Source organism: Botryllus schlosseri, chromosome 8 (assembly GCF_051294905.1).
Source record: "Botryllus schlosseri isolate E-star chromosome 8, Bs_hap1, whole genome shotgun sequence".
NCBI lineage: Eukaryota > Metazoa > Chordata > Ascidiacea > Stolidobranchia > Styelidae > Botryllus > Botryllus schlosseri.
In genome coordinates, this window is record NC_137243.1 from 15,097,439 (window position 1) to 15,110,470 (window position 13,032).

Genomic DNA, 13,032 nt, shown 5'->3' on the forward strand with positions numbered 1-13,032 from the left:
TCGCAGTCTAATAAAAATCTCGATTTCTACTCACAGCAACATTGCAAAGCATTGTAGTTAAGTACAGTCGTATTTCAATACGACTGTATATATTTTTTTTTTTTTAGGGGTAACCTGGAGGAACCGCAGTAAACCTCCACCCCGTTACGCTTGTGGCAGCCGCATGGCACTACACCATGTTGCTGTTGCCACAAGCGCCTTTATAGGTCACTCTTAGGTCCAAAGTACCCGAGAGCTCCCTTAAGGTTGCTTCTGGTTGCCTTCTTTTTCCTTCAAAGTTTTCTTCACTTTTTAGGTGCAGACGGCTGTCACAAGCAGGCTTTGGCTGGGGGCGTCTGCGGAGGCTTGTCCCGCCGCCACCATACTTGTGACTGGGATACTGGCCAGGCAAGCTGACACAGATCCCGGGTCGGAGCATGAAGGCCTGACGGCCATACTTCTGCTAGGTGTGGGAGTGATTGGAAGTACCGGAAATACGACTGTATATCATAATACTTTCCACTCCCAACGTAGGGCTATACGACTCCTGTCGAGAGATGGTCAGTAGCAAAGACCTACTATTTTTTCAGGTCACTCCACCAGGCTTTTGCCTAACCATTGCATAGTCGTAACGACAAGAAAATCCAATCAGCAGTCGCGAAGATACGTCTTGCAATTCGAAAGTAAACACTAAACACCTCCGACTAACTGCTATAAGTATACGACCCTTCGAGTATCGATCAAACTTAGCGTTTCGTTATTATCGAACGTATAGTTTCATACTTTTAACTGATTTCGGCATGTAACGACGCTAACTACTTTGGGTGCCTCTGCACCACGTCTCTTCATTCCTCCCGACCCCGAAGCCTCGCAGACAATCCGGAACATAATAGAATATAGATATCCCTGAGACAACCATTAACTTGCGACGTTCCCATCCCCATGGTCACCACTCCACAGTAACGGAAATAGTCAATCATTCCATTTCCAACCACCGCTAGTACATCCTCTTGTCCAGTCCACGTGTGAAGGTCAATGCTCCGCTCACCAGGGCTGTAATGACTCGACTCGAGTCACGATTTTCTGATGACTCGAGTCATTTTTTCAAAATACGGAAATGACTAGACTCGAGTCGTTGCGCATGACTCGAGACTCAGACGGCCAAGACCGACATTTCATCGTCATTTCGAAGAACAGTAAAGTAACAACCACCCTATTGGAATATCGTCTATTGTTACTGGTACTTGAAAATCCAACCAGAAACTGTCAAAAGTGAGGAAAATTAGTATATTATAAATGCGAACCATTATATATCACCAAACGGAGTTGTAGAAGTAAGTTTAACAAGTCTTCAACTGGAAAGTGAGCAGTCAACACCATGACTTGGACTCGAGTCACGATACTATGACTCGGACTTGACTCGAGTCACAACTATAAAAAAGAGATCGACTTGTGACTTGGTTACAACCCTGCCACTCGCTATCCAAGATCACCATCACCCTTTCAATTTCTTTATTTTTTCCATGCGGGTTCACACCACACGCGCATTAGCAATAAGATATTTTCATATAGAAACACGATAACGCGCAGGAACTACAACAAAAACTAAACTCGACTCTCTGCTCTCGCATAACAAGAGCATGTCCAAGCTGGATCGAAAGGCTCCTCCACCCCACAAATCTTTGATACGCGACGTCACATTGTCAGAAGATTTCACACAGACTCCTACAAATTTTCGAAATGGCAGCTAAAATCCTTCATCCCGACCACCCAGTCACGTCACTTACGCAAGTAATTATGAATTAAGGCTACTTCCACTCGGAATTTTTTTAGACCAAACCAGGCCCAAAATACTGACCTTTTTCTTACTGGAAATAGCCATTTCCACTTGTATCAGAGTAGAAATTGACGACGGGTAACTGAAACTGTGTTAGAAAATTGCACCAATTTATAGAGGCATCAGCCGTTTCGATGTATCAGAAATTGCTACGGCGTTACTTCTACATCTACTCTTGACCACATGCGGTCATTCCGCCACGTCACGGTACATCTTTGCTATCACTTCCGTTCCCGGCCAGATTTTACCCCTCAAAATTTTCATTCTCACAACGCCCCAGACCATAATCGCATTTTTGTGCTCATCACAACGCATGGTCATCTGGGTGATAAAGTTCGCTGAGCAGGCGATACATATACGAAGGTGCGTTTCCGCCAATGTTTGATATAAAGAGCGTGACAAGTTCCGGCGGTACATAGTCGAACATAGGCGAATGTATCTCCACGTCGCTGAGCTGGTCCGTACCGGCAGTGCCATAATCTAACACGGACTGCGGCGAGCCCAACCTGTAACGCAAATTAGTCAAGACTACTGAACGTAAAGACGAATCATTCAAAAATACCCACCTGGCGAAAGTGGCGTCTTTCCCCGTGGACGCGGCGTAGTGCAAAGGGCTGAGTTTGTACATGGCGGCAAGCACGATGAGGGGTACGGCGTGTCTTTTCGCGGCTAAAGCAACCAGGTTCGAGCCAACTGTCGCTTTCAGCCCGCCGTTTGCGAGAATGGAGTGTGTACCGATAATAACCTAAAAGCGATGGGGTGCACATGGTTTCGAGTAGATGTGAGAAGAGTTCTCATTCAATTTGTCGTGTGTTGCAACCCGAGGTAGTCAGCAACAAAGTACTCATACCAGCTTTTGTTCGCTTGCGCTAATTATAAGAATTTGTTTTTGAACTACTTACTCTTCTACTCAACAGTTTTTGTTGGCAAAACTACTTGCTCTTTTATCTTATGCCTTGGATTTAGACAAGTAGTTTCGGGGTATGTTCCAGGGTTGTAACCAGGTCACAAGTCAATCTCACTTCTATAGTTTTGACTCGAGTCAAGTCGAGTCATTTTCAATTCACCACCTAGTCAAGTCCGAGTCAGCGAGCAGAGGGTCGAGTCCGAGTCATGGTAATACTACTCGAGTCCCGAGTCGAAGTCATCGTGTTGACTGCTCAGTTTCCAGTTAAATTCTTGCTAAACCCACTTTTTATAACTCTGTTTGGTGATATTGAATGGTTCGCATTTATATTATACTGATTTTCCTCGCTTTTATCAGTTTCTGGTCGCATTTTCAAGTACCAGTACCAATAGACGAAATCCCGATAGTGTGGTTACTTTACTAGTCTTCGAAATTACAATGAAATGTCGGTCTTGGCCGTCTGAGTCTCGAGTCATGGTCCAAGTCGAGTCAATACACATAACTAATACACATAGATCAACTGCCAGAAGTATGTGACCTCTCGACCAAACCTACTTTTTGAAACTACTCACTCGAGTATTTTTCAGATCTAAATTTCCTACTTCTTTAATTAGTTTTGACATGTGTTAGAAATCGCTTCTTGTAGCTCCTACTTCAGTAAAAATTTACGTTACTTTTCGAGTACCAAAATTATGCACGTTCTTCAACTAGTAATTATTTCACCAAGGAGAATTAATATTTTGATAGAGTCTTTTTCGGTGTAGAAATCTCTGCAATACGAATGTCTATTGATACTGGCTATCGGTGAAGCGGAACCGGATCTAAGGTGCGTGATGGGGCAATCTGACACAATGCTCCACACCACCTCTTTGCAAAAGTTAAGGTTTAGCTTTACTTACTTTATTGACTCTTGACATGATTGCAAAAATGGCAGAATCCGTTATGATCGTAGTTTCAATCCCGCTATGGGCCAGAGACTTCGCCAAGATGTGACCCTGCAAAATAGAACAAATCAAACATAATTGATTACTGATTAGTCACTCGATTAAATGTTACAATCACAGCAAGCCAGCTCCATCCAATGGAAATCAAGGCAGGAATGTGATTACTAGTGCGATTTTTTTACATAAAAAAAGGAAGATTTTGACCTAAAAAATAAGAATTTTGACATTTTATTACCTTGAAAAACTTAATTTCGACCAATTATTGACCTCATGTATGTTAATTAGGTATTTTCCCACATGTTAGAATTGTACTACTTATCTGCCTTTTTGGTTGGAACTGTCTGCCCTTACAAAGTGGTTTGGCCTCAAAAAACTTATTCGACTCAAAATCTGACCAATTTTTATATGAAAAACCTATATTTTAACGAAATCTGGACCTATGAAGAATTCCAGTAGTTACACAACGCATTATGGTAGAAATAATTACAATTTGTTGTATGTAGTACAACGAAAGATACTTTCCTACATTCTCGGGCAGAAAGTGTCTGTCCTTACTAAGTAGCTTGTCAGGAATGGAGAAAGAACGTTCAACGGCAGCAGTTGTTTGAAGTTGTGCGTACACTGTTGGTGACATACCGTGTCGCTCCATTCTGACAATGTTGTCTACGTCACAATTTTTCATCATGCGCTTCTTGATATAAGAACCAATGCCCACGCAGTCTTGCTTCAGTTAGGATATTGCGGTACGTTCAGCATAACACCATGTTAACCTATTTGTTTCATTTGGCCGTTTATGATTCACAATGAGCAGATAAAGGGCCGTCTACAACAGTAGGCCTATAAGTAGGCTAGGCTAAAAGTTGTAAAATGTTAAATGATAAGTTCGCCGGCAGTGCAAACAGTTACGATACAAACGAAATGCAGGTGACAAAAATTTTTTGACGATTTGTAAACAATTTTGACAATTTTTTACATAACGCTACAATTTTGACAAAATGTTGACTTATCTCGACATTTAAAAAAAATCGCCCTGCTGATTACATACAAAATCAAAGTGCTCAAATTGATATCGCTAAGTAGAAACTTACCTCAAAATTTGGGGCGCCTTCGACGACAATTACATGAAATTTTCTCGTTTTCGCCGCATGCTTCAAAAACGCTTCCACAGTGCGAGATTTCCCAATCGTTAAAACAACTTCATTCGAATGAATATGTTCTATAGCCTGTCCAAATGTAATCGCTAAATTTCCATCTTGATCATGCAGTGTGGGTCGACTTACTTGCGCCGAAACATTGTGTATCGAAACTTCAATCTCATCGATATACTCTTTAATTGATTCCATCACGGTACTTTTCAACTCGGAAAATGACAAGGAATAATCATCGCCTATTGAAATGAGGTAAAATAATCTTAAAACAAATGAGGTCAGAGGTGAATAGGTTTGGACATTTCAGCTAATGTTTGGTGGTATTTAAACAGCAGGACAAAACCTGGTATGGAGTAGCGTAATCTATTAGTATTTTTCTATGATCGTTAGAAATTGCGATAACTGGATTCGAGATTTGAAACCTTCATCCATAAAATGGAATGCATGCATCATGCAATGTGTAGCCTATCTGGTTTTGCAAATACCTGCTTCCGCCGCAGTCAGCATACGGTGCAAGGAATCTTTTCCGACGCTCTCGCCCGTTTGTCCCAACAAAGTCGCATACTCTTCGCGAACAATTTTCAAGACCCTCCGAACCATATTTCCGACCACATAAGCAGAAGGTTGAATTGACGAAATTTTTTTCCCCTCCTGGCACATAAAGTTGAGTGCATATTACAGCAGTGTCGGTTATGGGGATCAAACACAACATTCTGGTAACTATACTGTGCTTTGATTGAAATGGTTTGAATGAACATCTAAAGAAATATCAGTAATTGTCAGAATTGGAACCACTTTATAATAGATTTCATCAATTCAAAATATCACATGAATTGGATACAAAGCAGGGTTGTAACCAAGTCACAATGCTCCGAGTCACAAGTCAAATTCACTTTTATTGTTTTGACTCGAGTCAAGTCGAGTCATTTTCAATTCACCACCGAGTCAAGTCCGAGTCCAAGTCATCAAACAGAGGGTCAAGTCCGAGTCATGGTATAATGACTCGAGTCCGAGTCCAAGTCATTATGTTGACTGCTCAGTTCCCAGTTAAAGTCTTGTTAAACTCACTTTATATAACTATAGTTCGTGTTATCGAATGTTTTGCATTCATAATATACTAATTTTCCTCACTTTTAGCAGTTTATGATCGCATTTTCAAGTACCAGTACCAATCATACGAAATCCCAGATAGGTGGGTACCTCACAATTCTTTGAAATTACAATGAAATGTCGGTCTTGGCCGCCTGAGTCTCGAGTCAATGAGTTGATTCGAGTCATGCGCAATGACTCGAGTCCAAGTCGAGTTAATACACAGATTGACTCGAGTTGAGTCGAGTCATTTTCGTATTTTGAAAAAATGACTCGAGTCAAGTCGAGTTATCAAAATATCGTGACTCGAGTCGAGTTGTGACTCGAGTCATTACAACCCTGATACAAAGAGAAGAAATGAAGGGGTTGAAAACTTGAAATGACTTATTGAAGTCAATCAATCAACTCCTACCTTGGCCTACAAATATTGTAATAAATACAGATGAACATGTCAAAAAGAGGCACGGTCGATGAGAAATAGCCTAAAGTCAATAGCAAAAATGGACTGTCAGCACAAGGTCATTTTCAGTTGTTCTAGGCTTTAAATATTTTACATCAAAGTTATCTGCCTTTTATCTAATGTGAGGATCCAGATGACAGTCTAAAATTCAAATACTAGACCAATGGACTCAAAGGTATCTTCCTCAAGTACTTGACATTTCGCAAGAATATTCTCACATAGCATTGGACAAGCTATGCAAGAAGAAAACGTGAACTCTCCCTTGGATAATCTCAAAACAGGCATAGGATATCCGGGTATCAACTTACTTTCTGTATAATTTCCATCAACTCCGCTGCGGTGCTAAACCTTGCAACGCTGATGACGTGTCGTAAATAGTTGATGGTTTTGCATGCGATCTCGTAAGATGAGCAGAACTTGTCCTGCTGCAAATCGGTCAAGAACTGATCCATTACTACATTCGCCATACTGGCCTAGTTCTTAAACGCGCCTGCTATCGAAATAAAAAAATACGGTCAGTTTCGCAGATCAGATGCGATTCAGCGACAGTCATTGCAGTTGATTTCACATTTACATTTTTCGGTGTATCAAAACTCGTATCCCGGTAACCTATGATGGAATAGCAGAGGACAAATAAATCGAATTTCACAAATCCAGCTTGCCCACACAGATAAAATACCAACAAGACATAGTAATTCATTTTTCCTGCTACAAAACAATAAAACTAGACAATTACAAGTGGTCTATGATATTGGATTAGCCACTTGAATGATTGATAGTTTTAGTTGCTGTGCAAAACAAAGGATTAAAAATCAATTCAATTCTTTTTGTTGACTACATCTCTCAGCTTTTCGAGTCCGCAGTACACAACTCGACACTGCAACGGCGAAAAACAAGGAATACAGCAGCGAGAAAACGATCAAAACATTCGCTTTTTGGTAAAAAAATTGACATGACGTACAAGATACAATGTGTTATAAAATTGATTGTGTAGCAGAGGTGTCTGCGACACAGTTCAATATTAATCTCAACATTGTTGATCCGGCAATGTCAAAGTTCTCAATTCCATCCATCCATTTGAGGTGGTGGTGGAGGACCACCCATTGGAGGACCCGGAGGAGGCATTGGTGGAAACCCTCCTTGTCCCCCCCATGGAGGCGGCGGGGCATTCTGACCCATATTCATACCGGGCATTGGCGGCGGAGGACCCCACGGCATGTTCATATCCATTCCAGGACCAGGTGGCATTGGCGGAGGAGGCATAGGTGGCATGCCCATTGGCGGCATGGGTGGCATTCCGGGCATCATCGGTGGGCCAGGCGGCGGTGGCGGAAGACCCATTGCCATTTGAGTAGCAGCCATCATTGATGCGTCTTTAGTGGGCAGGACCGGCGCGTCAGCAAACAATGTGTGTGGTCTGTCAGCTTGCGATAGTGGATTTTGTACCGCCAATAGTCTTTCAGCTGCGCTACCATGTCGTTCACCTTTTGCGTCTTTCTTGAAGGCGTAAGATATTGTGATGGCGCGGTTACACAAATATTGGCCGTTCATAGCTTCGAGCGCAGCGTCTGATGCCTCAAAGCTTGCAAAATTAATAAACGCAAAGCCCTTAGAATTGCCAGTGTCGGGGTCGCGCATAATTTTGGGTGTCTGCAGAATTACGCCAAAAGCACTGAACGTATCGTACAACAATTTTTCGTCGATTTCCGGATCCAAGTTTCCGATAAATAAATTTGCGCCAACATCGAGATTCTTTTGATGGGAGGACGCCTTGTTCACTCGTATAGGCTTTCCGAAAAGTTTAATCATGTTCAATATTTTGATGGAGTAATCAGCGTCTTCTTCTCCGAGAAATTCCACGAATCCGTATCCTTGATGCGAGCCGGTTATGCGATCTTTCGGCATGTGAGTGCTCACCACTGGGCCGGCTTGAAGAAATAGTTCCCATAATAAAGGCTCAGCGACTTTTTCGTCCAAACCCCCGACGTATACTGTTGCGTCCTGGTTTCTCTCTGATATAGGGCCAGCGGCCATGATCCTACGGAATAGTCTTTCAAGTAATTAACCAGTATATTACCCGACCAATATCTTTACAAACAGGCGAATGATAAATAAAGTTATGATCAAGAAACACAAATTAGAACACACAATACAGCAAACTCGAGATAACGAACTGCACAGACCACAGATTAGCAATGGACATGGATTTGGATGCACCGGATTTGAAGATTTTAACCGGATTCCGAGAGAATATACGGCAGGTTGGTAAAAATTTCGAACCGATTTTATGAACAACTTTAGACATTATGGATTCTTATATGACGTGATGAGCTGATCAGATTTTCAGTTAGATGAGGAGTAGGATTTTAAAATATCAAATCATAGCAATTTACAACGTAGCTGGCATGGAGAGCTACGTTGTAAATTGCTGTGATAAAATCCTTTTATCCTGGTTTCAGGGTGGATATAAATTGGCGGTGTCAAAATATACTTTTGCGACGTCACCATATACTATTGTCGGGACTTGCTTAGGGTACAGACAATGTAAGGGTGGCACCTGGCGATTCTAGTTCTGCGCCCGGGGCGGCAGGCTGCGAGTTCAGTTCGGTTTATCCGAATTTTTTTTCAGTTCAATACACCACAAAGATTGCGATACAATGAAAAGATAGGAAGGTGTCGAAACGACTTGGAGTAGTCTTTGAAATCAGACACCTATATTGGCCTAGACCAGTGGTCGGGAACCTTTTTTGTCTGAAGAGCCATATTGACCCCATATTTTCCATCTTAACTTCCAAAGAGCCATACATTTTAATCAATTAAAACGTCACAATTGAAAAATTGATACGTCATGTTAGCGCAAATTCGTCGTCTTTCGTCCAGAGATGCCACTCCTGGGCTTTTCCACCCAGATCTGGATTTCTGGGTTTTTGTGCTTGAAATCTGGGTTTTTTTCTACATCATGTTTGTCAGGTCAATTTTACGGCGCAAAATTGATTATTAGATTAGTAAGATCTTCTAATGTCGACGGATTCCACTGTGATTGAAACGGCAGAGTCCAAAGAGACCCATTTACTATTAAAATGAGAGGTCTTGGCGTTATGCGATAGAGCATTCATTGAATACTGACTACTAGGTCGCAGAAAGTCATGTTCACAGGGCAACTCTGATTTAGGACTTGAATGCTACCGGTAGCGCTGCAACAAATTCGTTGTGTGTCAGTAAATAGTGTGTAACTGCTGTAAAGTATGCAATTTATGCACATGGAAAGACCAATTGTTGACCTAATTAATTTACCATGTTGTTGACATCAGAGTATATTCACTTTCAATAGGGACACTCGAAGAGAGACATTTTGGGCAACCGGGCAAGTTATTCTGAGTGTAGTGTGGGGGGTTTGTTAAATGCAAATGTACTCTTAATCTCATGATATGGCAGTTTATTTTTCGACTAAACATCCCAGATAAAAGTGTTTGTCCTCGGGTTCATGAATCGAAAGCTATTTTCAATCTATCTGGTCAGCTCGCAGTCACTAGAACTACCCTACTTGTAATCATCCTCGCGATACATCGGGATTAGCATTGTTACTAACATATAGGCGCCGAACCTGGGCATGCAAGGCATGCCAGGCATGCCTAGACATTTTTTTAGGCATGCGGCATGCCTAGAATTCGGTTTGGCATGAATCGGCATAAACCCCGATTGTGTTATTTAGAACGAATCGTAATGTATTTCCGTTTACGACATTACCTGCTACCGCTTATGTGAGTGAGGTAACCCGTTGCGCGCGGCCAATTAGCTAAAAGCGCGTTGCCAATTAACGAGATTTGTCTGTGCACAATGTAACGCGACGTGATCTCCCGCTGAGATGATCGCGAAATTGTGTCATTGATTGCCGTGCGCTCGGCAATCATCGTTTTGGACGCTTGCCTGCTTTATCGCGTCTCCGACAAGCCCAGAGCATGAAATCACATCAGCAGTAGGTCCGGTGCCATCGCTGCCTGCACTATCGCATCTGCATTGGCGCGCACGATATTATCGCTTGCCTACACAATCGCATCTGCAACAGGCCTGGTACAAAAGATATCATCGCTGGCCAACTATCACGTCTAGAGCCGAGCATGCGTTGGCTCCCATCTCTCGAGCCTACCATGCGTTAGTTCCAATCTCTCGATGGCTTGGTGACAATGCCGTTAGGTGTTTATTGGTTAGCGATTGTAATTAAAGAGCGACATCGCTGACCTGAATAACATCGAATGTCCGCAGACAGGTGCGATTGTGAGTGCGCCGTGCATGCGTAAGTGAATTCCGCTAATACCTAAACATAACCATCAGAAGATGTGTGTCAACTGTCAAGGCTTGAGTTGTAAAAGACGGGAAAGGTTTGAACAACCTGAAATCGGTGCCATTATAGAACAGATTCCATAACAACTCTGACATTTTGCCTTGCGCAAATCGTCGCCGAGGTTACGTAATACGCGTTGATAAGCCGCGTATTTAATTGTTCGCTAGCGATCAGGAACTCGTTAATTGACAGCACTTCCGGACTCGTTGACAAGCCTATCATACGCGTAAGTTTGTTAACACGAAGATATTGCATAATCGGCATTTATGCAGGCACTTAACTCTCATGAATTGATGCTATATTATCCCTAATTTTCAATTCCGTCGGATCATGACGTAATTCCTTTGTGACGTCATCGAACTCGCATGCCTAAGGAAAATTAGCGTTCGGCGCCTATGGTTACTAACATTACGAATATATATAATCCACTACGTATTGAACCCCCATACCGAATGCCTGGTAGCAATGTGTCACGAAGAAAACATCATATTTCGATGGATTTGCTCATTTAACTGAGCAACATGCATATTATAGTATGGAAATGAACCAATATGGAATCGGTGTCTCGTGCACACCAAAGATTCTACTGACTGCACACAGGTGTGACGCTGAGAACCGCCTTGGCACACCAAAGATATTGCGCTAAGCGTACCGGGCAGAGATGCCACTGGGATATTTCGGAAAAACCCAGAATTGGAGGCGAAATAAACCCAGAAAAACCCAGATCCTATATTTCACTCAAAAGACACAAGATAGCTGTGAAAATGGAGCCTGATAGTCGTCGAATACACTCATACAGTCATTGAAGCCTTTGATATTGAATTTACAACAGTTCATAATACACATTTTGCTTGGTTAACACCAGGGTTGTAATGACTCGAGTCATGACTCGACTCGAGTCAGACTCGAGTCACGATTTTCTGATGACTCGAGTCATTTTCTCAAAATACGGAAATGACTCGACTCGAGTCAATATCTGTATTGACTCGACTCGGACTCGAGTCATTGCGATTGACTCGAACCAAGTCATATGACTCGAGACTCAGACGGCAGAGACCGATATTTCATTGTAATTTTATAGAATAGTAGAGTAACCACCTTATTGGGATTTCGTCTATTGGTACTGGTACTTGAAAATGGGACCAGAAACTATTAAAAGTGAGGGAAATTAGTATTTTATAAATGCGAACCATTCGATATCACCAAACAGAGTTATAACAGTTGGTTTAACAAGACTTTAATTGGAAACTGAGCAGTCAGCACAATGACTTGGACTCGGACTCGAGTTATTATCCCATGACTCGGACTCGAACCTCTGCTCGATGACTTGGACTCGGACTTGACTCGGTGGCGAATTGAAAATGACTCGACTTGACTCGAGTCAAAACTATAAAAGTGAGATTGACTTGTGACTCGGAGCCTTGTGACTAGGTTACAACCCTGGTTAACACTGCGAATCGCACAAAAAACATGTTGTTTTCCTCTCAACACATCGCAATGAAACAATTGGGGCGCAGCGTGAATACTTAATAGTGTACCGGTACTAATTATATCATCGCGCTGCGAAAGTTCAATACAATGCCATCCATTCCCTATTTCTAAGGATGATTTCATGTATTTTCAGAGACCTGAACAGATTGAAAGTAGCTTTCGATTGATTAATCCTACGACAATCACTTTTATTTGGAGTAATCACAGACATACCAATGTATAGTGGAAATAAATAACTGCCAAATCATGAAATTCAGGGTTAAGGTTAGGGACTTATAGGGTTAGGGTTCGAATGTGCTGATAACCAATGCCTCCTATTAACTTGCTAGGGGTGTCTAACTACTATTAACTTGCTAGGGGTGTCCAACTAACTAACTCTCTCTTTCTCTCTCTCTCTGAGTGTCCCTGTTGGAACTATAAATATACTCAGATAACAATAGGATTATATTAGTCGGATCATCACCTGGTCTGTTCATGTGCTTGAACATACCATACAGTTACATGACATTTATCGATACATGCTGAATTGTTCACCAAGTGCCGAGTTGGATACTGGCAATCGTCCTCTATGAACATTAGGGCTGTTCAAAAATAACTTTTTTCTTCGGATTCCAGCCATTCACTGATTAAATTATCAGGTTACCCTAAAAAACGCTGCACACCAAATTTGGTTCGATTCTAACAAGTATAGGACTCCGCAGATCCAATTAAAAATTTTAATTTATTATGGAAAATTAAAAAAAAAATTCCCAATTTTCCTGCCAACCCCATGAAATTGTTGAGCTGTCTTCAAAGACGTTGCAAAACAAATTTGAGTCAATTCCGACCAGTAGAA

At 41.9% G+C, this 13,032-nt stretch overlaps 2 protein-coding genes across 2 annotated transcripts; both read right to left on the reverse strand.

Annotated features, from left to right (window-relative positions):
* Positions 1 to 1,474: 1,474 nt before the first annotated feature.
* LOC145444818 (translation initiation factor eIF2B subunit beta-like) lies at positions 1,475 to 6,864 on the reverse strand. The gene is made up of 7 exons (XM_080322836.1): positions 6,673 to 6,864; positions 5,301 to 5,466; positions 4,948 to 5,054; positions 4,756 to 4,890; positions 3,623 to 3,718; positions 2,383 to 2,561; positions 1,475 to 2,322 (listed from the first exon to the last, which is right to left on the reverse strand). Exons 1-7 carry the CDS (start codon positions 6,829 to 6,831, stop codon positions 2,121 to 2,123), a joined length of 1,044 nt encoding a protein of 347 aa, XP_080178962.1. The 5' UTR covers positions 6,832 to 6,864; the 3' UTR covers positions 1,475 to 2,120.
* On the reverse strand, positions 6,858 to 8,532 carry LOC145444819 (splicing factor 3B subunit 4-like). Its single transcript, XM_080322837.1, has one exon. It carries the CDS (start codon positions 8,396 to 8,398, stop codon positions 7,424 to 7,426), a length of 975 nt encoding a protein of 324 aa, XP_080178963.1. The 5' UTR covers positions 8,399 to 8,532; the 3' UTR covers positions 6,858 to 7,423.
* Between the last annotated feature and the right edge of the window lie 4,500 nt (positions 8,533 to 13,032).

Excerpts from the sequence above, each read along its gene's own strand:
- LOC145444818 (XM_080322836.1), bottom strand. The coding sequence starts at position 6,831 with ATGGCGAATGTAGTAATGGATCAGTTCTTGACCGATTTGCAGCAGGAC. Across the intron at positions 5,467-6,672 it reads TGATGGAAATTATACAGAAA|GAGGGGAAAAAAATTTCGTC; the intron begins GTAAGTTGATAC and ends TTTATGTGCCAG. Across the intron at positions 3,719-4,755 it reads AAGGCGCCCCAAATTTTGAG|GGTCACATCTTGGCGAAGTC; the intron begins GTAAGTTTCTAC and ends TCTATTTTGCAG.
- LOC145444819 (XM_080322837.1), bottom strand. The coding sequence starts at position 8,398 with ATGGCCGCTGGCCCTATATCAGAGAGAAACCAGGACGCAACAGTATAC.